Source organism: Etheostoma cragini, chromosome 24, assembly GCF_013103735.1.
Source record: "Etheostoma cragini isolate CJK2018 chromosome 24, CSU_Ecrag_1.0, whole genome shotgun sequence".
Lineage (NCBI taxonomy): Eukaryota > Metazoa > Chordata > Actinopteri > Perciformes > Percidae > Etheostoma > Etheostoma cragini.
In genome coordinates, this window is record NC_048430.1 from 5,354,841 (window position 1) to 5,381,988 (window position 27,148).

General features: G+C 40.0%; 1 protein-coding gene across 3 annotated transcripts in view; it reads right to left on the reverse strand.

The window, feature by feature from the left end:
- Positions 1-22,117, reverse strand: part of LOC117939344 (rho GTPase-activating protein 6-like) — a 69,102-nt gene extending 46,985 nt beyond the window's left edge. For 2 of the 3 annotated variants that reach the window (XM_034864599.1, XM_034864600.1), the window contains exon 1: positions 21,439-22,117. In XM_034864599.1, coding sequence (XP_034720490.1) covers positions 21,439-21,927 — 489 coding nt within the window. In that variant the 5' untranslated portion in view covers positions 21,928-22,117. Of the gene's footprint in view, positions 1-4,612; positions 4,734-21,438 lie in introns of all 3 variants that reach the window. The other variant, XM_034864601.1, reaches the window with a different exon arrangement.
- Between the last annotated feature and the right edge of the window lie 5,031 nt (positions 22,118-27,148).

Sequence of the window (27,148 nt, forward strand, 5' to 3'; positions counted from 1 at the left end):
TTACTCTTTTGTCTTCTTTCTGGTGTTTTTGGTACAGTCTGTCCCACCCTTTTACCCCATTTCCCCAACTTATCTCCGCTGACAACTGCCACGCAATTTCTTTGTTTATTTGCAAAATGGAGACCAACAGATGTAGTGTACAGTATTTCATTGTTAATCTGTCATCGTTCTTTTGGTCAGGCCTCCTAAAGACTACAAACTCATTTGACCCCTTAGAACCATAACAAACGAGCACAAGTGACATTGCTTGGACGTTCCCTACATCTGTGTTTGTGTGTGTGTGTGTGTGTGTGTAAGTAATCATTTTCACTTGCATATATGTATGCATATGTTTAGTACGTGCTTGTATGTTCATTGACACTATGTACAGTATGTTTGCATAGGTCTATACACAGTCTATGAATGTGACTGTGTGTGATCTCTGCAGCGTGTAAGTCGCCCCACTCGAGCATATAAAAGTCAAACTGAGCGGCCTCAGTTCTTCTCAGTTCCAGGCATAAACATTTAGTCTGCAGTATAAACACAGCAGCCTTCTACGAATGTTTCGTTCACAAATGACAGCAATGCTTTTATCCTTTTACAGATACAGTAAAATGAAAGAAAGACAAAACTGTTAATCCATCTGAATATGAAACACATGCAGCTATGAAGATGTGCTGCTTTGATAAACTGTCAAGTCTGAAGCAGTCCTTTGAAATAAACCATCTTTTTTTTTATTTTTGAGAGATGCCTTAAAACAAGAATCTGCATGTTTTAACCGAACAAGGAAAGAAAATGCCTCTGAACTCAAATGGACCTACAACCAATTAGAGCAATGGAGTATGTGATGTATGTTGAAAGTTTGCCTAATCACGTGGGACGGACGGCAAAAACATCTTTCCAATCGACAAATCCCTTGATGGTGGTGCTATGTTCCTCTTTTAAAATGAATGTGCTGTCGAAATCTTCTATAACAGATGCAATTGTGGAATCTACACATCTCAATTCTCCGGCGGCAGCCATCTTTGTTGTAAACAAATTCACCCCAAGTGCTCTTCGGTGACATGGTTGATTGTCTTAGTGTTCTCATCTGTCTATCATCTGACAATTTGATTGGTCCAAACCGCTCTGGTTTGACCATAGTTGGATCAAGTCCAGACCGAACTTCCCGACCTAAAATGTTGTGGGCGGGGCTAGGTTTGGCTGGCATCCAGGCAAGTAAATTGGTAGTGTGGAAAAAAAGGAATTACCTAACAGTTTTAGTCTTTTTTATTGGGATATTCTCTTTCCTGCTCATCAATTGAGTTCCTATTATTTTCTTGAACAATGTTTTAGTGTCTCCCGAATTGATTAATTCTGGCAGCATTTTGTCTAGCTTGGTGTTAAAACAAAGCCTTTTACTTTGGGCACTGTGAGTGACACCTTTTCTTCAAGAGTCGGAGCCAACTCCAACAGGAGCTCACACGTCGTTTAAAAAAAGGACCGCTTTTCAATCGTTTAAGTAGATGTATTAGGTTTATGCAAGTTTTGTGAGTGAATGCTTTCTCAGCTTTTGTTATTCTGTTGCTTCCTGTAGTTTCGTATAAAACCCTGACCAGAAAACTCATCCTGGTCAGAGAGACTCTTAGAGCTTCTTGTAAGCTTCTGTCTCCACTGCGCAGTGAATAAAATTCGTCTGGACCAGCCAATGAACTGGACCTGAGAAAACTTTGTCTTCTACAGTAAAATTCCATCTAATGTAAATATTATTGCGCTGATCTGTCACTCCCAGAAACTTCTTTCCTGTTTCCACTGGCGAGGTGGACAGTGATAGACCCTTTACTGCCATTATACAGTGCATTTTATTTTTGCATTTGGCATTATGCAATTGGAGTACCAAAAATTAATGGTATACATTGATGAATTTATGCTCATATTACCCACAGTCTAAGGATGGTGTAATTCAATATGTTTATGCCTCGGCGCCAGTGAGATCCGTGGCCTGAGGCATTATGTTGCACGTCTGCACGTCCCATTCTTGTGAACAGGCAATCTCAAGAACGCCTTGAAGGACTATCTTTACATTTGGTCCACTTGGACTCAAGGATCAACTGATTAGATTTTGGGGGTCAAAGGTCACCGTGACCTCACAAAACACATATTTGGCGTTTACTAATGAGTTCCTATGCTCAGGACAGAATTTCACACAAATGACTTCTTCAGATAGGAAATGAGTCCTTACCCCAAGTGAAGGAGTTTAAATACCTTGGTGTCTTGTTCACGAGTGAGGGGACAATGGAGCAGAAGATTGGTCGGAAAATTAGTGCAGCGGGTGCGGAATAATGAGGATAAAATAATGAAGTGATGACATTTCATACCCAACGTACTACACTGTGACATCATAATGTTGGCCAAAAACACCTTACTGTCCATTATTCAATGCCTGAAGAAGGCTGTCTGTGTTGCTAAGCGTGGGTTGCTTCTCCCTATGTATTTAAAAGCCAGTCAAAGGCTTTTTAAATAATTTTAAAGAAGAGTGCCATGGATTTCCTTTTTTCAATACTCTATTGAATTCCAGACCCCAAGAGCACCTTTAAACATCTGACTGAACTTCCTGAGCACCCTGGACTTTTCTATCTTCACTGCTTATATTCTATGAGTAAAGACGGACATGGATGTAAACTGCAAGTTCTTACTGTCAAAACAATCATTGATAAGCTGTGTGGCCCATTTATTCCAACTGAACCAGTGCATGTTTAAAAATGGATCACAAAACTATAGAGTAATTAAAATAAGCTCAATAATTTCCAGAAACAGCTTGGCTTTGTTTTTTACCAAACATTGCTAAAATAGGAGTAGTAGATTTTGTTGGGGACTTTTCCCTGCCGTGAATGAATACTATTTTGTGCTCCTGAGTATTTATGGCAACAGGACTTTGTATGTGAGAATGGCACAAACAGTTAATGATTTCTTGGGTCTATGGTACGTGGGAAAAGCGGTATTTGGCTTTGGCTGTACAGACAGTACTAGTTGTTACTGAATTTATTGTTGGTTTTTCATGGGATTTGTTGACCATAGGAAACAAGTGGAATATCGACAGTGTTGTCTTTTTAACAAGTTAGCCAACCACTCTTCCTGCTATAAATGCGAGCGCACAGGTTTTGTGTTCTGAGGTTTGTAATTTCCAAGACAATATTGTCATGTGGTTTAACATAAGCTTCACCAGGCAGATTGTGTGTGTTTGTGTTTGTGTGTGTGTTTGTGTTTGGGTGGAGGCATAGGATGAGAAGAAGAAAGAAGTATAAGAAAGACAGGAGGTGAAGGGGGACAGATCCATTTCATCTATTTTTCTGTCTCTGGAATGCAGATGGAATTCAAGCTCAACTCCCCTGTTTGCTCTACCCACACTCCCACCACCTCATATCATGCTACGTACACACACACACACACACACACACACACACACACACACACACACACACACACACACACACAAACTAAGTTTGCACCAGTTACTGTAAGTCATTTAACCATGAAATAAGTGTATGCCTTTTTGCTTAATGCACATTCCTTTTTGTTAAGTAAAAGCAATAATGAAAGTATGGTATGTTAAGAAAAAAGGATGTTACCTAAATTGTGTATGATAGTATTTTTTTCTCTGGCTCCAAGCATCTAAAATGGAATTTGATAAGAAAAGCAGCTCAGTTTTTTACCTTTTTATAAAAATATATAATGATAGACAAGTTAATCTTAATTGTAAAGTACAAGAGTTAGAGACTTAATGATGTTGCCCACCTCCTGCAGGGCTGAACATTTTGTCTCCTTGGAGCCGGCGTGAATGTGGAGATTCAGGGAAGGTTGGTATAAAAACTGCCCTTCAATTTTTTTAGTTCACCATGTATGTTATGTGATTCGACTTGATGCAAACATATTGCACAGCTAATAATAACTGATACATATCTGATTATCTGTTAATGTTCCACACTGCAACCTGCCAGCTATCCCTTTTACATCAGCTTCTCTAACTCAGCTTTATTTGGAAGACATTTGCCATATTTCATTCAATGTATCAATGGTATGCATTTGTAAGTAGCCTACCATTAAACTTGAAAATTAAATGTAAATGTAAACTTGAAATTACAATATGCTCAACAAGAAGCATTAAGCATTTTGAGAAGAATTAGGAAACAAAGTTTGAGGTCATTGAGTTCTTCCACACTGTCAGCCTACAGTATATTATTTCTAATCTCTCCATTTTCTCTAGGGTGTTCAATACAGTGCCTTGACTTTTTTTTTTCCCGTAAAACGTGACATATGTTCCACAGCAACAATATTCACTGAGACCTTAGAGGCCACATTTTGCACAGAAATCATTGCAGCACCTCTGTTGCTGAGTTACTCTAAAATATAAATGTCCCCTGCAAGTGGCACTCTCAATCAGCCCTACACAGAACAGTATGAGACAATAATGTCACGGAATGCATGAGTGATGATTAAGATGTTTAAGGTAGATGATAGTTTTTCACCTCAACATCTTTGTTGCCATTTTGAAATCTATTTATTGTTTCAGTCGATGTTGGATTTTTCCTTTGCCGAGAACCTGCGCTAACTGCGTCAGAGCCTTTGAACATATAAACTATCTCCTAATGCTTACGTTCGAGAAGGATGCTGTGTCTTTTGTTCTCAGTCCTACAGCCATGGTCACTGGCGTGTTTACGTCACTGAGATGTTGCCACAGCGACAGACGGAACCTCACAGTCACAAAGAGGGAGAGTCTTTGGAGTTAAATGTGAAATCCTTGAAATGAATATGAAACAATGAAAGTGTGGTTGCATTGTGCTACACAGGACTAAGTTCATTTCAATGTGATCGAACTTCCTTCTCAGATGCTTTTGAATCCTTTTTGAAAGTTACAGTACTTGTCATTCCACATTAGCAAACTCAGCTTTTTAGATAATAAATGAATGCCCCTTTAATGATCCAAATTTATACCACATTTTTAAGTGTTTACGTTAAAAAATGCATCCTTGCCAGGCGTTTAAAACTCACAGCCTTAAAATCCAGTATCACTCTGGCACTAGACACTTACAGTTTACCAGCATTCCTTCAGTCCAATGTAGATTCCCAACTAAATCCTATAAACACACCCAATGAACCACATCCAAACATCTATTTGGCACTGTTATGATTACCCAGCATGTTGGCGTTTCAATAGACGACTGTCCCCGCTGTTAGGAGAAAGCAAAATGGAAAGATTTAATAACGTCATGACGCCAAAAGGCATGAGGACATGCAGGTAAACATAAAAAAAATACAAATCCACGCGCGCGCACACACACACACACACACACACACACACACACACACACACACACACACACAGCCTGTGGTAAATCATTTCAGAGCCTATTAAATCTCCATTAACACACAGCCTCCCTGCTAGCCTGAGCTAATCAAACCCAGGTGTGTGTGGGTGTGTGTGTGTGTGTGTGTAAGTGAGAGAGAGTGGTTTTACCCCATCTCTCCACTGGCCCCTCATTCTCTTTTTCTCCCTTTACTTTCTCTCTGTCTGTCTTGATATTCCCACTTTTCATATCTCTTCTCCAGCCGAAGTCCCCATTTCCCACGCTTTCTCACTTAAACCTGGTAGCTCTGCAGCAGCAAACCTCCTCCAATTAGGTCAACTTATGACAAATTGCAGCTCTCAGCGTGAAACCAGACTGACACGCCTCATTGTTAATCTCATGCAGCACAGCCATCTCTAAAGTCACCTATAGTTTAGAAAGACAGCTGTAGCTTCCTCTTTAAGTCAATTCGTCTCTCTTCATCATCAGCCCATGTTAAGGGCTTTCATTGAATCTTTAGTGTGTATCCCACATGCTAATTGACACTTGGGTTGCGACATCCATCCATGAGCTTTACTGCACCCCCTTATCCTTATTTTAAGTGCACGTGAGTGAAACACAGATGATACATTTGATGAAAAAAACATTTTCTTTCTATTGAGCAGAGTGACTGAGGCTGAAACATGATGCACAGAAACCACAGGGTTAGAAAACAAACAGAGCCCTGAACTGATTTAGAGGTTGCAAGATGAGAAGATGACTGATGCCTTTAAAGTGAGAAGACATTCATACAAGGGTTTGTTGATGTTTTTAGCCATGGTGGCCGTCGTTGGTCATGTCAACCACCCACTTCTTCTTATGTTTATTGCAAACAAACCTCTGCTGTTTGTTGCTGCTGGGATTGTAAAACGCATCACTTACTGCACTGGTGGAATCTTTCCAGTAAAAGACGCCAGGTGTACAGCAGTTTTAAAACAATTCCTGAGCTGGCATTTGGCTGATTTGCTCTTGTGTTATAGCAATCATCCATAGAAAGGGGCAAATGAACATGTACTTATTAGGAAATAATAATACAAATAGCCCAAAGTCAAACTCCTCCTTTTAACTTTGCAAAAGGAAAGTCCAAAAAGTGGGCCAAAAATACTTCTTCTTTATAAGTCTTCTTTTGTATTTTGCAATGTGGGGGACTACTGGTTCTCAAAAACTAATATCTTATGTATACTCTCTTGCTCTATCTCTCTCTCTTCCACTCTCTAACACACACACAGATTAATATTCTGGGAAGGTACTCTGCAGGAGAGAATATGATCTCTGCTTGGAAGTGACGCTGTTCCTTACTAAATCAGAACAAATACACAGGGGTGTGTATGTGTGTGTGTGTGTGTGTGTGTGTGTGTGTGTGTTGGTGACAGCACAAGCCCACATTTACCAGAAGGTTTTATTAGTTACATTTTTTTAAGTGAGGCTATTTAAAAGGGACATCTATGCGTGCGTGTATTGTATAAGTGCTCTGCAGACAACCGTTTCATTTTATTTTCAGATGGACACATTTCAGAGGCTCGGATCAAATTGTTACAATTTTCCTCCCTGTCCAATGCATTTTAAACAGTTTAATTTGGCCCCAGTGCTGTGAAATATGCTCTGCTTGCAGCTGGTATCAGCTATTGTAATGTTTTTGTAAGATACTTATGACATGGAGAGGCCTATGAGACAGATGTGCACAGCTGTGACTGGCCACAATGCAGCCCACCCACATTTTTACTGTGATTCATCATTTGTGTCAGTGAGAGTGTTTGTGTGTGTGGCCAGACAGTGTTGCTGAATTTTCCCCAAGTTCATCCAACACATAGATTTGTTAGAAGCTGACTGGCACCCTCTGATGGCAAACATAACTCCTTACATTTATTTTTTATCTACACTTTCACAAAAATGCCAAATGTGCATATGATGATCTCACCAAGAGTTGCCGTGGTGGAAGTAGATTTATAAGTGGCAACATTTCTGGTATAACTGGAAACTTACAGACTGACTTGGAAAGGAAAAATAAGTCCAAATTAAAGCATCGTTGTTTTAAATTGAAGGTAATAATACAAACTTTATTTGAATATTAACATACAATATATTGGTATCTAGTTTTTGTGTGTATATGAGGCAAATGTATGTCATGGTAGGTGGAATGTTTGAACACTGTCATGGGAAGATTATGTTAATAAAGAGATCATTTTCAAATGTCCACTAGATGGCATCAAAACATTCAGATACTAACTCTTGTTCAGTATTCTCATTATAATGCCTTTCTGATAAGAGGCTTAGGAAGTTGTTTCCTAGCATGGTTACCACAAACTTTGCACTAAAGTTTCTCTGGCTTTAATAAAACACACATCCCATTTTAACTGGAGGTAATGCGTGAACTGCACAATCCTCTTAAACACACACACACACACACACACACACACACACACACACACACACACACACACACCTGCATCCAGAATGACACTCTCTGCCTTGCTTGTGGAACTTGAGTGTTTCTCGCTGAGTTATGTTTCTATTTATAGCCGCAGAGCTACAGCTGTGTCTAAAATGCCTGCTGTCTCATTCGGATTTGCTCCCTCACTGTTGGAGACATTTGGGAGGGGAGTTGGAGTGGGGAGAGGTCCTCCGGTTTAAATCACTTTGCTTTTCAGGGGCCGAGTCATATTTATATGACAGGGATTTGCTTTCATAATGGCTGCTGAGACAGGCAGTCACAAAAGAGAGGCATTTGTCACTTGAGTATTAAGTATAACATGACTTGATTTGCAATCCTTACACCCTACTGACTTCTTGACCCTTAAAAGAAACTTTCAGCAGATGTGTACAGCTAACGGACTCCTCGTTCCGTTACTTTAATCACTTTGCATTTCTCGCTGTACTGAAATTAAAAGCCAAAGTTTAGTTTTCCCCAAAGACAAGTATTCCATGTTGACAAGTTGTTTGAGCCCGAGTTTGCTCCCAACTTTAATGGTGACTGGTTTAACTCCTGCCAGCCCAGTTAGGGGGAGCGAGGAGATAAGAAGCTGGGAAGATGGCTTTTAAGTAAACACAATTAGAACAGGAAAAGTTCCTTAGAGAATACAGTTTGAAGCCATGCTAGTGCATCTTTAATGTGAACGAGTTGGAAGGAAGCTTTGGTAATGCCTTAGCTCATTTTATACTTTCCCATCTCACATGCGTGAACATGCCTGCTGATGCAGACACCAAAAGTATAATAAACACAACCACGTCCATGTTCGTTTTGAAATATAACAGTGCTAGAGCTGAAACGCTGATTAACAGAAAATAAGTCTGCAATTGAACTAGTTTTCATGCCACTCTGCCAAACAGATGATTGGATATCTTATACGCAATGTTGACCTTGAAACAAGTTCATGTTGGGTGAAAAATTGAAAAGTTATCATCCTCCTCCTCCCCCTCCTGGGGAGCTTGAACATGCTAAGTTTGTAAGTTTGATGGCAAAATTACTTTTTTGTATTGTCTACAAATGGAACTTTGGCCTGAGAGGTCATCAGCAACAGCTTTGGATATATGAATGAGAATATGAGTTTAGTGAAAGAAAAGCAGTAAAAACTAAAAGTTGTCTATAAAAATGTTATTTTTACGCAGCAATTTGAGGGATGACACAGCCACCTTTTGGCTCCTTTGGCAGGTCAGTTCAAATGAGCTTCCATGTCAGAACAAATTTCTGCATGCTTTCAGTGCAGTCTTTGGAAGGGCAACGCTGAACCTGTCCAACAAACACAGGCTGGGATCCCAGCTTGGTTCTTGTTTCTTCAACAGTAAAATCAAGCTGGTGTGAGCTCATGCTTTTGCTACGGTTGCTTCATTTAGCATAAACTAGAGATAAGAAAGAAAGAGGGGGGTTTGCAGTCCAAATGAGGAGGATATAGCCAGGAAATGTCTATAAAAGTGAAGAATGGACACAAGTAGGCTAATGTGAAGAAAAATTAAACCAGGAAGAAAAGGGATGGGTGGAAGAGGAGAAATGAGGAAGTTGGGCGGTCAACCAGTTAGTAGCCACCCCTCTTTCAGTAGGAGCCCCAGGGCCTCGGCATGAAGCTCTGACCTGGAATGTCAAATAAATAATTCCTTAACCTCCCACTGAAAAGGCTCAGACACATAAATGAAGGAAGTGCACCAAGCAAAATGCATGATTTCTTTGATCAAATGATCAACACATACACACAGAAGTGTGCACACTCACAGGTATTAATTAAAGCTTAACTACGCTAAATCATGCATGTGTAAGCAGAAACTTCAGTTAATCCTTACAAAATACAGCTTAAAAATGTTTTATTCAGTAATAACTAGGCCTGCAAAGGAAGGCACGACCCTTAGGTCAAATACTCTGTAGTACAAACAAGAATATACAACAAGCAGAGAGTAAAGGGGAGACTGGGCTACCACCATGGGTAAAACAGGAAATGACTTAGAACAACAGAGACAACCAAGAAATTTGATAGGACATCTTTGAGAGCTGTAAGCAAAATGTCCTAAATTGCACTCAGATGCACCGAGTTCACAGACCCACATTCAGATGAAATAAAAAATAAAAAATATTGGATTTTATTCCTTTGAGCTCATTTTTCTTAGCGACAGGATATGAACATGCAGTATCCTCTTGATATGCCTTATGAAGATTGATGCACGCATACATCCACTCACTGAAACACATCCAGTATGTCAATCAATTGACCTGATTAAAATGTCACGATGGAAAAGCTCTCTCGATTGATATCATTCTAGAGATAAGCAAAAAATAATGTCAAATGCTATAAATTTGTCCACATTCATGATAAAGGTCAATTGTGTAATAGGCGGTTAATAGGCAGAGCTAGTTGGTGAATTGCAGTAGCGGGCAAACTAACGGCTGATATAGCTTTCTGAGCTTTTTCTCTCCAGCTTTCCAGACTCACAAAGGTCTGCCATTTGTAAGAGTATCTGAGACAAAAAGCGGACGCACATTTCCATTGCCAACAGTGAACCTAAAAAAAAGAAGTTCCCATTTAACTAAACTGCAACTTAACTACGTTTCTAAGGAAACCTATTTTCTTACAGACTGCATGTCCTCGTACTGGCGACAGGTGCACGTCGTGAAACGGTCGCACTTTCAAACCCGTGGTTGACACTGTGAATTGAAACAAAACTACTGTTTTAACCCTTGTGTTGTCCTCAGGGTAAAATTTGACCCGCTTTCAAAGCTTATTCTATCAAAATGTTCCTATGGAGTTTCTTCTTAACATGGATGAATGGATGATCTTTTATGAATTTAATGATTATGAATTTGGGCGGTTTTATTCAGTTTCAAAGCATTTGAAAAAAAAGTTTATATGGTTTCAAAACCGAATCCTGACAATACTTTCATTTTTTCTTTTTTTTTATATTAAGTTTGACCATGTATGAAAAAGTTTGACAAAAAAGTTTTTAAAAGTGTGTCAAAAGCACAGAATAAAATGCCAAAACCGCTGGAAATTTGGATCCGGAAGGACAACAAGTTCATGGTGGACAGGAAGACAACACAAGGGTTAAGAAAAAACAAGGTTGGGTTATGTAACTTAAGTTACGTAGGTAAGTATGTTGCGTACGAGATTTACTAAGTTAAGTATATACGTAAGTAAATGAGGTTTTGTAAGTAAACCTAATTCAACATTGACTTTTGCTGTCACAAAAGGAGATGAACAGTGGTCTCCTGGGTAAGTCCTGATGGGTTGACCATCCATCCACCTCCTACTGGACCCACGCACACTTTAACGTAGACTTGGATTATAAACATATGTGTAATATGTCAAAACTAAACACAAAATGGGCTAAACATGTTTCCCTCGAAATGTAATTGAAAATGCAGGTTAGTTGTATGGGAACAGGCCGCTATTGCTTATTTGATAATGATTAAAAAAAATTGTTGCAACTTTTTTTTTATTGCATGTTACTTGCCAAATTTATGGGAGGGAAGTTAGCATTAAGCCAGCATTAAAAACCCTCAACCATTTTTTTTTCCGTTTCCGTCTTACTGTTATTATTTTTACTATTACGTTTTCCCCCAGTGTGAGTATCATATCACTGAAGTTTACACTGATTGAGACAAATACATAAATGGGAAGTTGTAAACCTAACACACTCTGGCAGATTTGAGAGGATCTTATCCATGCTTTCCCTCTGGCCCATGACAAACCATATTAGAGAGAACATTAGTGGACACAAGGGTCAGTGTAATGAATACACACACACACACACACACACGGGGGTGGCCATTTTTTGCCTTCAAGACTGAAAAGTGTACAATTAGATCATCCACCAACTGCCTTTGGATTCTGTACCAATCAAACAAAAACACATTTATACACACTGAAAGTAACTCAACACTGTTGCTTTCTCACTGGAGAGGGTTTAATCTGCACCAGACAGAGATTCTGGCTGCGGAAATTAATGTTTACTTTTCAGCTGTCTCTATTTCAAACTGCCTTTTTTCCCCTTCATTGTTGAGAAAACATCCCAAAGGATATGTGAGATTGCTAAACCTAAACACTGCCAAACAAACCCCGCTGTTTCATATGGTTCTTTTCCGTAGAATATCATGCAATCTTGTCAAAGCAATTGCCCAGTGAGCTATCGTGTTTCTGTGCACAAATGAGAAGAAGCTTAAAATATTCTTCCATACATATTTCACAGTGTGATGGGGTCTCTAGTAATAGTAACATGTCATTGGAAGCAAATGTTGATGTCACATCCTATCGGCATCTGAACTGCATTTCACACTGTGTGCTCTGCTATAGTAGTTTGTCTGATTACTTTATGGCATAAAGATATATTTTTTTTACAGCACAAAATAAGAAAAGGGCGCTGTTCTGTGTTAAAAAAAAAAAGTTAAAAGCACCTTTTGAGGAATCTGGGATTAGTGAAAAGCCAATATAAAATGTGGCCACTTTCACAGAACTTATGATTTTTTTAGGAGTATGTAGTGCTTTCTCACCAACAAAAACAACAATCAATGAAGTGTACTAGTACCAAAAATGCACCGATAACATCCTATGGATGTGTCAATGGGCAGAGCTCCAAAACATCTAAGCAAATCATAAATGAGTGAGTGAGATGAGTTTTGCTTGTTTTGTATTGGCATAGTGCACTGTCAAAAATGTATATGCCATATAGTTGTAAAAGAGTTAAATAGGTCTTGTATAGCTTATACACATGGCCCCTAAACCAGAGCTGATGTGCTAAAATGCAACAACACATTTGGGGATGTGTGATGTGTGGGGAATATGACGCTTAAGTTAAAATCAAAACCTGCACACTGAGTACAGTATCTACGGCAGGGTTGCTGTACATACTGCCATATCACCCTTATAAAGTAGATATCCAGCTTAATACTGTAGTGAGATAGAGGCTACCAACTGTCTCCTCTGGTCTCTCATTTGTTTAGTTCACTCATGCCAAGCTACAACAACTGCTTAGAACCACAGAAACGTTGAGCCACTTGAGTGCACCTTTAACTGCTTACAACTGGCTCATGTTTGCAAAAAAAAATTAAAGAAAGGAAAAATAGGATGGTCCAGAAAGAGTGGGCCTAACTGACCACTTAAAGTGAATGTCACTACAGCTGTGACCTCATGTAAAGATGCAGCTACTTCAGCTGAACGAGCATGTTTAATAGTACAGTACTCTGTGTCTGTATTACTCTGAAGTCTATTTCTGATCTGTCCTTGAATACAGAAATCAGTCTGGTCTGTCTGTTGGTTGTTCCTGTTAATAACCAGGCCCATTAAACTTAATAAGGCCCATAATCAAACTACAGCTGCATGCAGACCCGCATTCAGAAATCCAGAGCTTTTCCCTTGAGGGGAGCTACTAGCACGTACCGCAGAGAGGTCATTTATCTCATAACTAGGAATGTTTTTTCAGCAAGAAACAACAGGTTCATTGTGTTTGCTTCAAAGTGACCTCATAACTCATTCTGATGAAGTGAAAAACACATTCAAAGAGACAATCAACCCCAAAATAAAAGACGTTTCTAATGGGAACAGCATGAATTCAGAAATTATCTTTAAATATATCCTTTGACTCCCAGCAGATGACTGTGACTTGAAGACTACAGTGACCAGATCCAAATCATAAACTATTGCTTTAAGCCATGAAAGTCAACCTGTTCTCCATCCCAGTTTCAGTGTTTTGACAGAGGCTCTTGCAACAGCGTGGTGACATCCTTTATTTGACTCCATCTACAGTATGGTCCACTCACTCAACGCTTTTGCTACAGCAATACTGTTTGGTTAAACCAAAATTTAAGTTGGCGCGACTCTGCAAATCTTTGCTGAAGTGTCCAAGGTAGTATGCAAATTTGCTTCAGTGTGCATTTTGGTACGAGCATTCCAAAGCCGTCAAACCATCGAAGTCTTGTTCCTCCAGCGCAGCCTCCCCACTTTGAGGGAACTTAGGGAGGAATGACAAAACGAATAGCTGTTAGGTTCACGAGTTCAAGCCTCTCCACTTCCTAGAGTAGAGAAAAACTATTGCAAAGGGAATCTTCCATGTATGAGTTTGAAAGTTTTCAAATGGATAAGTTTATCCCCATGTTTGTTTTCATTGAAGTCATTGGACTAATTCAATAGTTAAGTTTGCCTCAAAATGAAATTTGTGATTGATGATTCAGCAACCAATCATAAAATCCTGGGACCAAGCATGCTTTCCTAGAACAATGGGAAAAGTATGAACTATATACTGTATGTGTAGCTTGTTTGGTGGCAATGAAGGTAACGTGAATATGCAGGTGAGCAGGAGACGGCAGGGGAGAGGAAGTGATATGCATGATTAATTGGTAATGACCCAGCCCCAAAGAGAGCCTTTCAAAATAAAGTTACAAAGCAGAAAACAAAGACAAGAATGTAAGAAAAAGCACATAGACCAGCAAAGATGTCACTGTCTGTCTCAAAGAACAAGTCCTCCAAACCATGTGGCGATATAAGTTATTACTACTCTTTAAAACGGCCCATGAATTGGCGTCCCTAATAGCAGTGGCAGGAAACGTGACACATTAAGATAGAGGACAGTCTTGTCTGAAAATATGAATTTTGGTGTATGAATGGAGCATAGCGATAGTGACAGGGTTTTCTTTTCCCCATTCAATATTAAATTACCATGGTCCAAGAGTGTCTGACAGCAAACGCTCAATGACCTTTAGTCCTCAATCTGGATGTTAGAGCTGCCGAAGGGCTTCTGCACGGGAATCTCTCGGTGCAATCCAAAGGTAACCAAATGGTAAAATCCTCTCAAACAAGTGACCAGTGAAAAGTCTCTCAAAGCAGCAGTATTGATTTCCAATGCTCAGACTGTGTTTCAGTGTAAGAAACTTATGTAGATTCCTAACAGCTAGCTATGACCTGTGTCACCGCCCCAGCTTTTAGGGTTCATAGCATAAGCAAAAGCCAACATGTGCAGCAGTTCATACTGCAATGTTTCACAAAACATGGCCTGATTTATGGTAAATGAGTTGTTATGCTTTTATAGGATGAGTAAACTTGTAACAACATTTTTTATTACTATATTTCATATATATATAACCTTTAATGCAGCACAGGGCCTTCTACTCAATAGCCAATGTTAGGATTCTAGTAATAGTTGTTTATTTATTAACATTGGAGAATGAAGTAAATGTTACTTTTAAAGGAAAGATTTCCAGTCTTTCTGTAGCACTTTTACTAGAAGTGCAGATAAAAAAAAACATACTTAGTGATCCTAAAGAAGCAAACAAACCAATGTCAAAGTGTGTTTCTCTACTTTTTCTCCGAGCTCTGACAACTCTGACGTGGTTCAACAATCATGTCTAAACATAAATCGACATAGGGGCATCTAGAGAATTTTAAGAATGGTAATATGTCAGCAATGGCGTCTAAATGTTAGTATTCCAAATGAAGTTGCAAAGAAACTCCCGCACACTGTCTAAAGAAATAAATCTAATAGCTGGCAACGTTTGGTTTCTAGACCTTCATGTTTTTTTGTTTTTTTTTTGCCTGATGAATGTCTGTTACTGAAACGTTGCCGGCTATTAAATGTATCTTTGCAAGTTAGACAGTGTGCTGGAGTTTCTTTGCAACTTTTGACGTACCCGTCCTTCTCTGACGCACCTGTCGGGTGAAGACATTGGTGAAATACTGGCAATTAAATACACAATTCATTTCAATATTATTTGTTGGGTCAAATCCAAACAAGTTATCTCAAGACACCACAGAGAGTAGGTCTAGACCACATTCTATAATTTACAAAGACCCAACAATTTCCCACGAGCAAGCATTTGGTGCAACAGTGTCGAGGAAAACTTCCTTTTACGCAGAAACCTCAAGTGGCGAGGAAAAACTTCCTTCAGGCAAAAACCTCAGACCCGGGCTCTTGGTGGGCCGCATCTGTCACTGCCGATTTGGACACAGACACTGATATGAGATATACAGATATAGTGAAGTACGATACATAATAATTATAGCAGTTGGAAGGTTGAACAGTGCCAGGTAGAGTAGCAATAATGCTAGTGGAACTATGACTAGATGTAGTTGTAGCAGTTTAGCATAGCGGGCCTTTTTGTGTTTTCTGTCCACTTGCTTTTGCGAGAGTGATTCCAACTTTTTCTATTTTTGCTGGTCAGAAAACCAAAAGAACATTACATTAAATTAAACTCAAGTAGGAAATAGAAACGGCGATCTTCCAAATTCCCTGTAGCCATGACCATGGTTTGGTTCCAAAGTAAATATTTAAATGGAATTTGCTTGGTGCATACACACAGAAATCACCACCCACTGTGGGTGTCACTAAACCAATCCAAACAGATCCGGTTTGGGATCAAGACTTTTTGCACACTAATAGCAGCTCTTTAGCCTTCACACCTAACAATCTTTCCTTGATTAAATTACACAAGAGGCCAGAGAAAGCAGATTATTTTTTTTTTCCTTTCCTTCTCTTTTCCTCTAATTCCACTATGTGTTAGCAGCTGATGTAGTCCAGTTGGGTATTGCACATATTAAATTATACCATTAGAAGGTGATAAAAGCACCAATTCTTACATGAAGCTTCTTTAGGACCTCCTGAATGATTGCAGCCCAGGCACCCAGCTGAGATATTGAAATTTAGTGTAAAATCACATTAAAAAAACTAAAGTAAAACTTTCAGGGTTATGGCCTTTTAAGAACACTGAATAAGCTTCCGTTTGTTAACTTGTGCTCAGGCCATTAGATCTTCCGAATTATAAATGTATCAGAGTGCCAAGACACGGTATACCTCAAAAAGCCCTGAATAATATAGGCAGAATTATTAAAAAAGACAGCAGAAAATATGTAATTTTTTTTTTCAAGAGATGGTGGTTTCTCTCTTATTTTTCAATCTCATGAATAAGAGAATACGATTGGGGAAGGTTGCAAAGGTGCAGTTGGCCTCACAGAAAACCCAAAAGCTTTCAGGCAATGGATTGCTGAAAGAATTTGAAAAGGACATGGATAATCCCAAGGATTAAGGAGAACCAGCATCACAAACAGTGTCTTTCCACACAGAAGACATTTCAAAGACATGTAGCCAACTGGTTTGAAACTATTAAAAGAATGGGCAACCCTTTCTTGGGTGACTTTAAGGATCTAGTCACTTTTGACAGCCGTAACTGAGCAGATGAATCGTGACTAAAACTGTGTTCATCTTAATAGAAACATAGTTTGTCACAAAGGTCCAATCAAGAAGAATTTGTTGCAACGCTTCAAGCAAACATAACTCAAGACATTACCTACACACAAAGATAAAAATGCTCCAGAACAACGTGACACTCGTGACACACTGGTCAGCTGCACAGTGTACTGCAATGCAAGGCCGTGAGAGTGATTTGGATGAATTATTTTGCACATGAACCAAAGCCCTTCCCTCTTTCCCTCTCTGACTTTGGAAAGCTTCACCTGCCAGGCACAAAGTCTGACTTACTTCAATGCCTTGAGCACCCAGGGCAATCACAGCCGCCCTCATGCTTTGACTGCAAAATCTTGGATGGAGTGGTCATTGTCCACACTCTGTCTACTAATACAATGAACACTTGTGTCCTTAACTTCAGTGATCATGGTTTGGATATTCCTGTCCTTATCAAATGTTGATACATCATGGAGAGCAGCTTGATCTATCCCACCCTCACAGAAGAAGCACTTTTGAACATCCACTCATTGGAGTTTCATTGGCTTTCCTCCTCCAGATTCAACAGCATTTCACACGTTCTTTTTTCTTGCTTTCATAAGCTTTGAATTGTTAAACGTTAGGGGGCTAGATTTTTGCCAAGAAGCTGATTGTGAAGCAAAATTGCTAGCAGTTTTATCATTCCCAAAATAGTTTAGTTGAAAGCTTGTGTATCTCCTTGAATTGCTCAACATTAGCAAGAAATGATCTGTAGGCATCAGATTTATCACACAGTGCCAGGTGTCTGCCATGGACATCTCAGGGGTTCAGAGGAGTCTTTCTGGCAAATAATACATAGAACCCAGTTCAGCTATATATTGAAGTCTCAGAAACAATGTTATGTAAGCATAAAAAAACCAACAAATCAAGACATTCTCACCTGCAACACCACTACAATAGGAAACCAAAATAACTGAAAGTGCATCGAGCTATGTACTGACACACACAAATAGGATTTAATGGGATGGGATGGGATGTGATGCTGCCTAACATAAAACTAATGACCAAACTATGAGTTCCATGTATACCGTAGCTATAAGAATTACCTAGTTGAATTATTATTATCAGGAACAGGACCTTTTGAGTTTTTTTAGGTATTTGGTGTCTTGGCACTGTTCCACTTATAATTTGGAAGATCTACTGGCCTGAGCACAAGTTAACAAAAGGAACAAATTCAGTGGACTTAAAAGGTCATTACCCTAACAATTTTACTTAAGAGAAAAACCCAAAAACGTTTTTCACGGATATTGTTTTTTAGGTGATTGGACACAAAATTACAATATTTCAGTTGGGTGCCTAGGCTGAAATTCAGGAGGTCCTAAAGAAGTTCCATGTAAAAATTGGGGCTTTCATCACCTCTGTAACAGTATTTTCCCTACGCCACCGGACTGATTGCGCTTGTGAATGCATGCAGATTACATCGCCAGAACACAAAGCTCTGACCTCAATGAACCGTTCCACTGTTATCAATCATTTAGTAGCAATAGTTGTAGTGTTTTTTTTAAATGGTGGAGATCTCATTTTGGAATGGGTTTCTTCACTTCGTCCCTCTTCTGAAGCATTAGGGTAAGTGGCTCTAATAGAATGTACAATGTCAACATTCTGGCGCCCCATAAACAATCAGGATTAAATTAGCCGACCACTGTTTCTTCGCCGAGCCTTTGTGTGCCTGTATAAGCGTTTATTAGCGAGATATTGTCAGAAAGGCCGTTCAGTGTATGTATCACACGCTGAATTCCTGTGTTCCTGTAAAAACCTCCAGTGTTTTTATACTTGTGCTGTTTTGCAAGAACATGTGGGTTTGACACCTAACGCCAAAATGAATCACTCCACAAGAAGAGGCATTTCCAGTCACTCGCCCTCCTGCTGTAACAACACAGAGGGTACTTTCAGAAGATTCCTTCTTTTTTTTGCGTCATTGTTCTTTCAACATCAACAACCTGATCATGGAAAAATAGCTATTAAGGGCCAATATAACTGTCAAACATCACTCTTTATGCAAACCATAACATCTCCACTTTATTTCTGCCTCTTCTTCCTTCCACTCTCTCACTCTCTCACTCTCTCTGTCCATGTCTCCCTCCTTAAAAAGGCATAGCACAAGACTTATCAGCACAGGTTGCCCTACACACACACACACACACACACACACACACACACACACACACACACACACACACACACAGTCTTTTTGTATTGATAAACTTTAGACAATGTCTTAAGTTGTCTAAAAGCTATTTCTTTTTTCATTGTTGTATGAATTGAGACCTACGTGTATTCTGGTAATGGTTCAAAACTATTTCAAAAGCTGCTTAAGTCTATTTTGAAATGAAAAAATTGTGGTTTCAGTATTACATTTCCGGAAAATTACATTAAGGACATTTTATATCGTGATTCGTCATCGTGCAGTTATTTGCTGCAATTTATGTTAGCCCTCTCTGCAAATTAACTTGAGGAGTGTAATTTCATCATCATGTGGTAATGAAGCTGAAAGCTGGAACCGTTTTGATAGCCAGACATTGAGCAAATCCATTACATTACATGAAACAGGGACAACTTGAAAAAAACTAAGTTTGAGGATAAACTGGGCATGTGATCAAGGTCCCTGGAGTCTGTCGACTGTGAGGATTTTTATAAGTGGTTAGAAATGTGTTGAGGACTTGTGTATATGGGAGTATGCCTACATGTAAATAAAAATGTAATATAATCATGCTTGTTTGGGTGTTTTGTGAAGAAGGCCATTAAATTGCTTGCTGCATGGAAATTGAGTAATGTGGGAAAAGATGTATGTCTGTTAAACCTTTCCTTGATGAAGATATCTGATTGAAACTGTTATTGATATGCAACATATGCTTATTAGGTTTGCATTTGGGGAAAAAAGCACATTGCAACTTAATTCATCTTAAATCAACTGTGTTCGGTACATTCCAACCCTAGTCTTGGTTTACACTTCATTTCAGGATTTTACTTTAAGGTCCAGCAGACCAGCAACACTTCTTGGCTCAGTATTTTTAAAAACACTCCGAGGTGCAATAACTTCATGGTCCAGATTGTACTAATGACTCCTCATGGCCTCATGTTATCCTCGGTGGGCCGGGGGGGGGGGGGGGGATCGGCATGGAAAACAGAGTTGCAGGGGTGGGAAAATCCTGTGTGAGCGCTTCTTGACATCTCCAACAGAGGAGAGAGACTGTGGATGTGTGTGTTGGAGGAAAGAGAGGCACACTGCAAGAAAGTGCAGGGTTCGAAGCTGGAGCCGCTCTCTGAGATAGGAAATGATGGGAGAGCTGTTTGAGGGCCACATGGTTTTGACCCTGTGACCACTCGCAGTCGTGAGAACCGAATCCCGGGCCATGTGTCCTTAAGTCCCTCATATCAGCACAAACAGGCCTTGCTGCACAAGCAAAACACATATTGTCAGAAAGAATCCATACAAGAAACTAGGGAGATTATTATACCTTCTCACCAGTGCATGTGGGTTTGTGCCAACAGTGCAGCCTATAAAGCCCCTCCTCCCAGTAAGTAGGTTGCTCAAGTATGTTTTGGTAAGGATTTCATGCACTGCCTTCCCTTTATTCAAACTGAATTTGAAGCCTGTATGAAGAAAAAAGCCAAACCAACCCATTGACGGCACAGTCAAAAAGATTGTGAGGAAAAAACACTTTAGATGGATTTATTTAATCCTTCAATCTCCATAAGAGTTTTTTTCTTGTTTCCCAGAACTACTTAAAGTGTGACTCTTACGGACTGAAAACACAAGGAAAAAAAATCCAGGTAGAAGTGAATCAGTGCTCCCCCTTCCCCCTGTTAATTACCCATGTGCCCTTGGGCAAGACCAAGATAACTGCTCCAGTTGTAATGGTTTGATACTGGACAGCTCCCAGGTGCAGATGTCAGAGCAGGGTCAACACTCCCTCTTCAAAAAAAACATAAATCTTCCAGTTAGGTCACTCACACACATGCACGCACACACACATGCTCACACACGCGCACGCACACCTCCTCAAGTCATGTCTAATTGGAGGCCCAGTGAAATTCCAAGCAACTTTCTAAGTTAAAGGAAAAAAAGCATTTTTCAGTCCGCTGTGCTTCTAGCAGACATAAACTTGTTTTGTTCTAATTGTTCCAGAAGCTGTCATGTAGACTTGCTGTTTTAAATCAAGGGATGGAGTTGGACCTCAATTATGTTTGCTGTACTGACATACAGCATATATTTTAGCATGTGTCCATAATACCGAGGAACTTTCTGAAGAAAAAAAAAGGAACAGGTGGTTCTTTGCCTTGTTGGCTGCGTGGTGCCCATAAGTTTAGCATTGGACTGAATACAAAATACCTGCAGCAAGATTGAATTCAAAAGCACAGACGAAGAAACGTATGCACTGCACTGGAATCAAAGAAAGAAAAAGTGTACCTCTGATTTCCACACAACGTAAGCGTGAGAACTGGATGGCTGCACTTTCTTCTGAAGCCACCTCCTTGGAGAGAACAGAGTGCCGGTGCTACCGGACGGCGCTGTACCGGGCCCCCTCACCAGAAACGGTAAATCCCCGGCGGTGTTCCTTTTGGCACGTTTCTCTATATCATAGTCAAAGTGGAAGTTGGAGGATGGAGAAACAGCCAAAGGTATAGAAGGAGAGGAGAGGGACGGGGTTATGGGCTCCTTCAGTTTCTGAATATTGGTGCGTAAAGCCGGCTTCACGGCCAAGCGCTCCGGAGACACACCTCCGTCCGCCGCCGTCCCATAAAACGGTGCGCCACTCACTCCCTCGGTCTCGGTGTCGTGTCTTATAATAGCGGGGTCCAGGCTCCGGGTTTGGCGTAGCCTCCGTTTGGTTATGGCTTTGGAGGCAGGAGAAGAACAGGAGAAGACGCTGTTGAGAAGTCCTTGATTGGCAGACATGTCTCCTTATTATGGATCTCACATGAGCGCTGCGTCCCTCTGAAGCTCTCCTACAGCTATAAGACAAGTTTCAGTGTTTCCCCATTTAAAGGAAGGTCCAAGTAGAAGCTGGTGTGGCGCTGGAATGTGTTGCATCGCTGCGCAAAGTGAAGGAAGAGCGAGTTCCCTGCACGTTGGTCATTCCCAAACTAGAGTGTGTGTGGGTGTGTGTAGGGGAGTTTATAAAACTTGAGAACAGTGCTTGCATACAGTGTTTTTTTACTTATTAACCAATGTCACTTGGGTTTTATTTTTCATCTCTCCAGCTGAGTTCACATTTGAAAAGTCAAATTTAGACCCTGATGGAACCTCTTTTTCTTCGGTGATCCAATGTAATGACTTCCAGATGATCGTCATCCACCAGAATCCATTATGAAAAAGCATCATTTTATCCTTACCCTTAATTCACATAACATTGGTGATGGGTGAGATGAGTTTCTGTAATCAATAAGCTCATTTTACAAAAGGTAATTATTAGACTAGACGGGCACGATAATCATACAGGCAGAATGTGAAGCACACAGACAGATATGATTTAGCCAGGGATGCGTATTAATCCTTGTCTCCCGTTAATCCACTTTGCTGTCTGTCAATAATAGGCCTATCAGTGAAGCCTGCTGTGCGCTATTATTAGCTGAACAATAAGTGAGCCATAGGATTAATAATCAATTCCTTTCTTTGTACACCCGTGGCTATACTCTGAAAATGTTTACACAGGATGCTTGTGAGGGGCTCGTGATTTTAGTGTGTTAAGACGGCTGCCTGAGTGTGTTTAAAAGAGAGTGAGTGTGAGTGAAAGACTGAAACAGAGAGAAAGTAAGAGACCAGGAGCATGTGTGTCCGAGTGTGTGTGAAAGTAAGGGAAAATAAAAAGAGACAGCAGGAGTCTGGAGCGGAGGGTGCCGGACGGCTGATAAAGGAGCTTATGAAGCTGCTTCGTATGACACACACAAACATACACACAGCATGACATGACACTGATAACAGCTGAGATAGATTTGACCCTTCTAAAAACAGTCCGCGGCGGGGAAGAATGAAACACAGACTGGTGAAAACACAGAAGCAGGTTATTACAGGAAGAAAACATGGTATTTTGAATTAGTTGATAAAAAGTTAATGGAAAGAAGTCAGCACTTGAGGCATTATTTCTCTGAACCGTGTCCTCCTCCATTTGGGGAGGAAGTCAAAAACAACAGTGGTGCATAAATGCAAAGACATTATACAGACATGTTCCCATGACAACAGATTTATAAAGTATAGCGCCTTGCAGCATACTTGACTTCATTTTGCTGCCTTCATGCTTTTCATCATATGTTAAAGACCAATTGGGCATTGCAGGACTGTATGTGTGTAACCATGGACAACAGTTAATGTGAAACAGTGATTATTTGACATGACTGTCAAAATGTATCGGACTCGGTGAGGGTCAAGGGGAAGGAGTATAAATCAACAGGGCTACCCTTCAGCCAGTCACGTTCCATACGCGCTGTCCGTCCATATTTGGTATCCAATAGTAGAGCAGCACTTACTGGACCATTTTAAGCAAAATGAGCTTAGATTCAGCTTCAGCTGTAGAGACATGGTTTCCTGTGCCAGGGATCAGTGTGCATTTCATTGTCAAAGCCTGTTGGATGTGAATGAAAAAGGTCAGGAAACAAACAAAATCAAATTGTAGAACTATATACAAAATATGAAACAATAAACCAGTCGCACTGGGTCTTTTTTATCTGTTTAAGACAACATTTGTGGTGGAAATTATCAGTAATATTCCAGATTTAATACTCCCAACAATAATCAGGTGTCTTAGATGATTAAACTCTGAAATTAAAGAAGTAATGGAATATGTTTTCAAGCATGCGGGGCAGTCTAATATTAAATCACACACAGTATGTAGGCTACACACACACAGTTTGTAGCCTAGAGCAGTGAATCTATCCAACTAAAGATTCCACTTGTTCCTGGCTGCACATGAACATCCCCATACTGTATATATTTAAGAGCCCCCATGGTGTTCCAATAGAGGAAGATTAGATTATTGAGCATGGTTAATTTTCTTTTACTGTATTTTGCCTCAAGGAAAAGTGTCCTTCACTAAACTGTGTTTAACAAGTACCAAAGGGGGGGTCCATTGATGTAGACCAAGGTCGCCCCATTTGGGTCCTGCACTTTTTTGGGGGGCCTGCTTATTCTTCTGATTTTGAAAGTGCTGTAAATTCCTAAATGTGATAGCTACAAAACGTATATTTTGTGCAGCTTAAAAGTAGTGAATCTGAGTTTTTTGGCAATGTAAAGAGCAGTGCTGTTAAACTTCCATATTGAATTACACAGGGTACGTAACTTTTATATATGAAGAACTACAAGAATTACTGTAATATACGTTTATTCCTGCTCTTGGCCTTTCATCTAGATAAATGTTGGCCCTTTACATGAAAGAATTTGGACATCTGAGTTTTTTGTGCTCGTATACTGACATCTGCTGGCAAATGTTTGAAATTGCACCAATAGTAAGGTGTCCTTGAGAGATTATTGGGTGTTTTCATGCCGCCTTCAGTGTTCTGTGTTGGGAATAGAAGATGTACATACATAAATGATACAATAAACATGTAGTAGACAATATATGAAGATGGACAGATAGATGTGCATTAGTGTCTTTCTCTGGCTCAGTCAAGCCAACTGCCCTTGGAAAGGGAACTTTATTTGGACTGCATCATTAATTCACGGTCAAACTAAACCTATGCTGTTAATTTACTGGCATTTCCTCTCTGCTCCGATCAGCCGGTCTCGTTTTGATATTGTTATTGCAAGATCAACTGGCGCAATAAACACATCGCGAAAAAGGCTGCAACATCCAGCATCTCGAAAGAGTTTTTTAATCGCTGAGTATCAGCAGAAAACTACACTTTAAAATGTAACTTAGTCTTTTTCAATGGTTTGTTCAATAAAAAAAGTGGTTATGTTTTTAAAATTTAAAGAAAGTTTAGCGAAATACAGCAAGCAGCTGAACTGATTTTAAAATTATTCTTTTTTCTTTGTCTTTTTTTGTGTTTGATTAAACACTCAGGTGACGTCGATCGAGAGAGTGGTGGAGTACTCCTAAACTGGAGAGTGAGGCACCCTGGGAAAACCAGAAGCGTCATCCTCCTGATTGGCCCGGCAAAGGCCTGGTGACCTTTGACCAGGTCAGCTCCTCGTGCAGCACTGAAGGACCGCTAGTCCTGCAGAACCTTTAAGCATTGTTCTGACCCAGAGAAGGTCAGACATTTTTCTCTTCCGAGGACAGAATACTGCTAATTTATCATAATGTTACACCTAAGCTTATATATTGAATCGGATTCTGCTTTTCTGTGTCAGGTTGGTAATGCGGATAGAACTGGTGCATGGAGAAGCTCTCTGGTCTCAGCTTTCTTCCTCCTGTCTGAGCCTCAGGGGAAGATTTGCATCAATTGTGTTCTGACCTCTGAGATCGGCCTCCACGACCTCCACAAAAAGATGTCCATCATTCCTCAGGTAAGCATGAGCTGACCTTCTATTGTGTGTTAAAGCTTGCACATGCAGAGAGCACTTCAAGCAGACAAACGTGGAGCACAAAGCCTCCTTTGCAGAGACTCATAATACCTCTGTTTTGGGCTGCAGTAAGCGCTAAAGTTACAATTTAATTTAAATAATATAATACAATTCAAAACAATGCTTTATCTGTTAAGGATGAAGTTGTTTTGGTTGTAATCCGAGGCCTTAAATACCGGGTACCGCTGATACCAGGTCCAAGAAAAAATGTTTTGAGACATTGAAATAACAGCTGCTATGTAATCTGACATCGTAAAGGTCCCATGGCATGAAAATTTCACTTCCAGTGGCTAGAAATGATGATAGGTGTGAACCGAGTCCTGGCTATCCTGCTCTGCCTTTGAGAAAATGAAAAATCAGATGGGCCGATGTGGAATCTTCCCTTTATGACCTCATACCGGTTACTTTGCCCGCCCAGAGAATTTGGCCCACCGATGAGTGAGAGACAACATGGCTTTCAAACAATCAAAGAGCACCACCCCCTCTGCGTAAAAAGCTACAGACTCAAAAATAGCACATACTAAAGAAAGCTCATTGTGGGACTGGCTCTAGTGGCTGTAATTCTGCACCAAGGATGAATTTTGGGAAAGATAATTCAGGTATGGTATAAGGGGACCACTAAGGTCTATATAAAGGCATCCAAAGAGCATCATACCATGGAACCTTGTGTGTAATCGATCCAATATGAAAGGTCCTGAGATATTGTCTGAGTTTAGTGAATCTGATCTGACACCCGGGTTAGCCAAATTCACAAAGTGGTGCAGTGCCCAGCTGTCATTAAGGAGAGCATTGCTGCTATGCTAGCAGGCTGAGTTGGACAAAAAAAGTCATAATACAGTATGTCAAAAAAACATACAAAAGTCATACTATTGTATATCGGAAAAAAAAGTGAGAAAGTCACAGTATGGTACGTGGAAAGAAAATATAAAAACCATAGTTTAGCATGTCAAAAAGTGATAGTATAGTGTGTTGAAGAAAAATCCTAGAATAGTTTGTCAAAAGTTCTAAAAAGTTATGCAGGACAGATGAACTGATCCAGAAAACCACGGGACAAGTTCAGAGAATGCGCCATACTCACCATTGCTCATCGTCTCAACACTATCATAGACAGCGATAGAATACTGGTCTTACATTACTCATAGATTCTAGAACTTGTTTAATTTTTTATAACATGGGGTTTACACGCAAGATGTTTGCAACTCCTTCATAACGTTACTTTCCTATAGAAAACATTTTGAGAAGCGTGTGCTGGATAGACCTGTGTTGATCCCTAGTGTAGAAATTCCATTGTTGCATCAGAAATAAATGGGCAAAAAGCACTAGCTGCTTCCAGATTGATACCTCACATGACGGTACATGTAAATACCGCCCTAGAGCCACATGTCACTTAGTTTAGCATAAAGACTGGAAGCAGGGGGGAAATTCTCACACACTTTTTTTTATATATAATTGCTGAAAAACATGTGTGTCTCTATGTTCTAGATACATGGAAAATGATGCCTATGGAGAGCCGTATACCCTGCTTCAAGATCCCGATGGCATCTTTTATAAAATGGTGCCGCAGGCTGGCAAACCGGAGGCAGCAGCTCTACTAAAGGCAGCTAAACAGGCAAGTTTT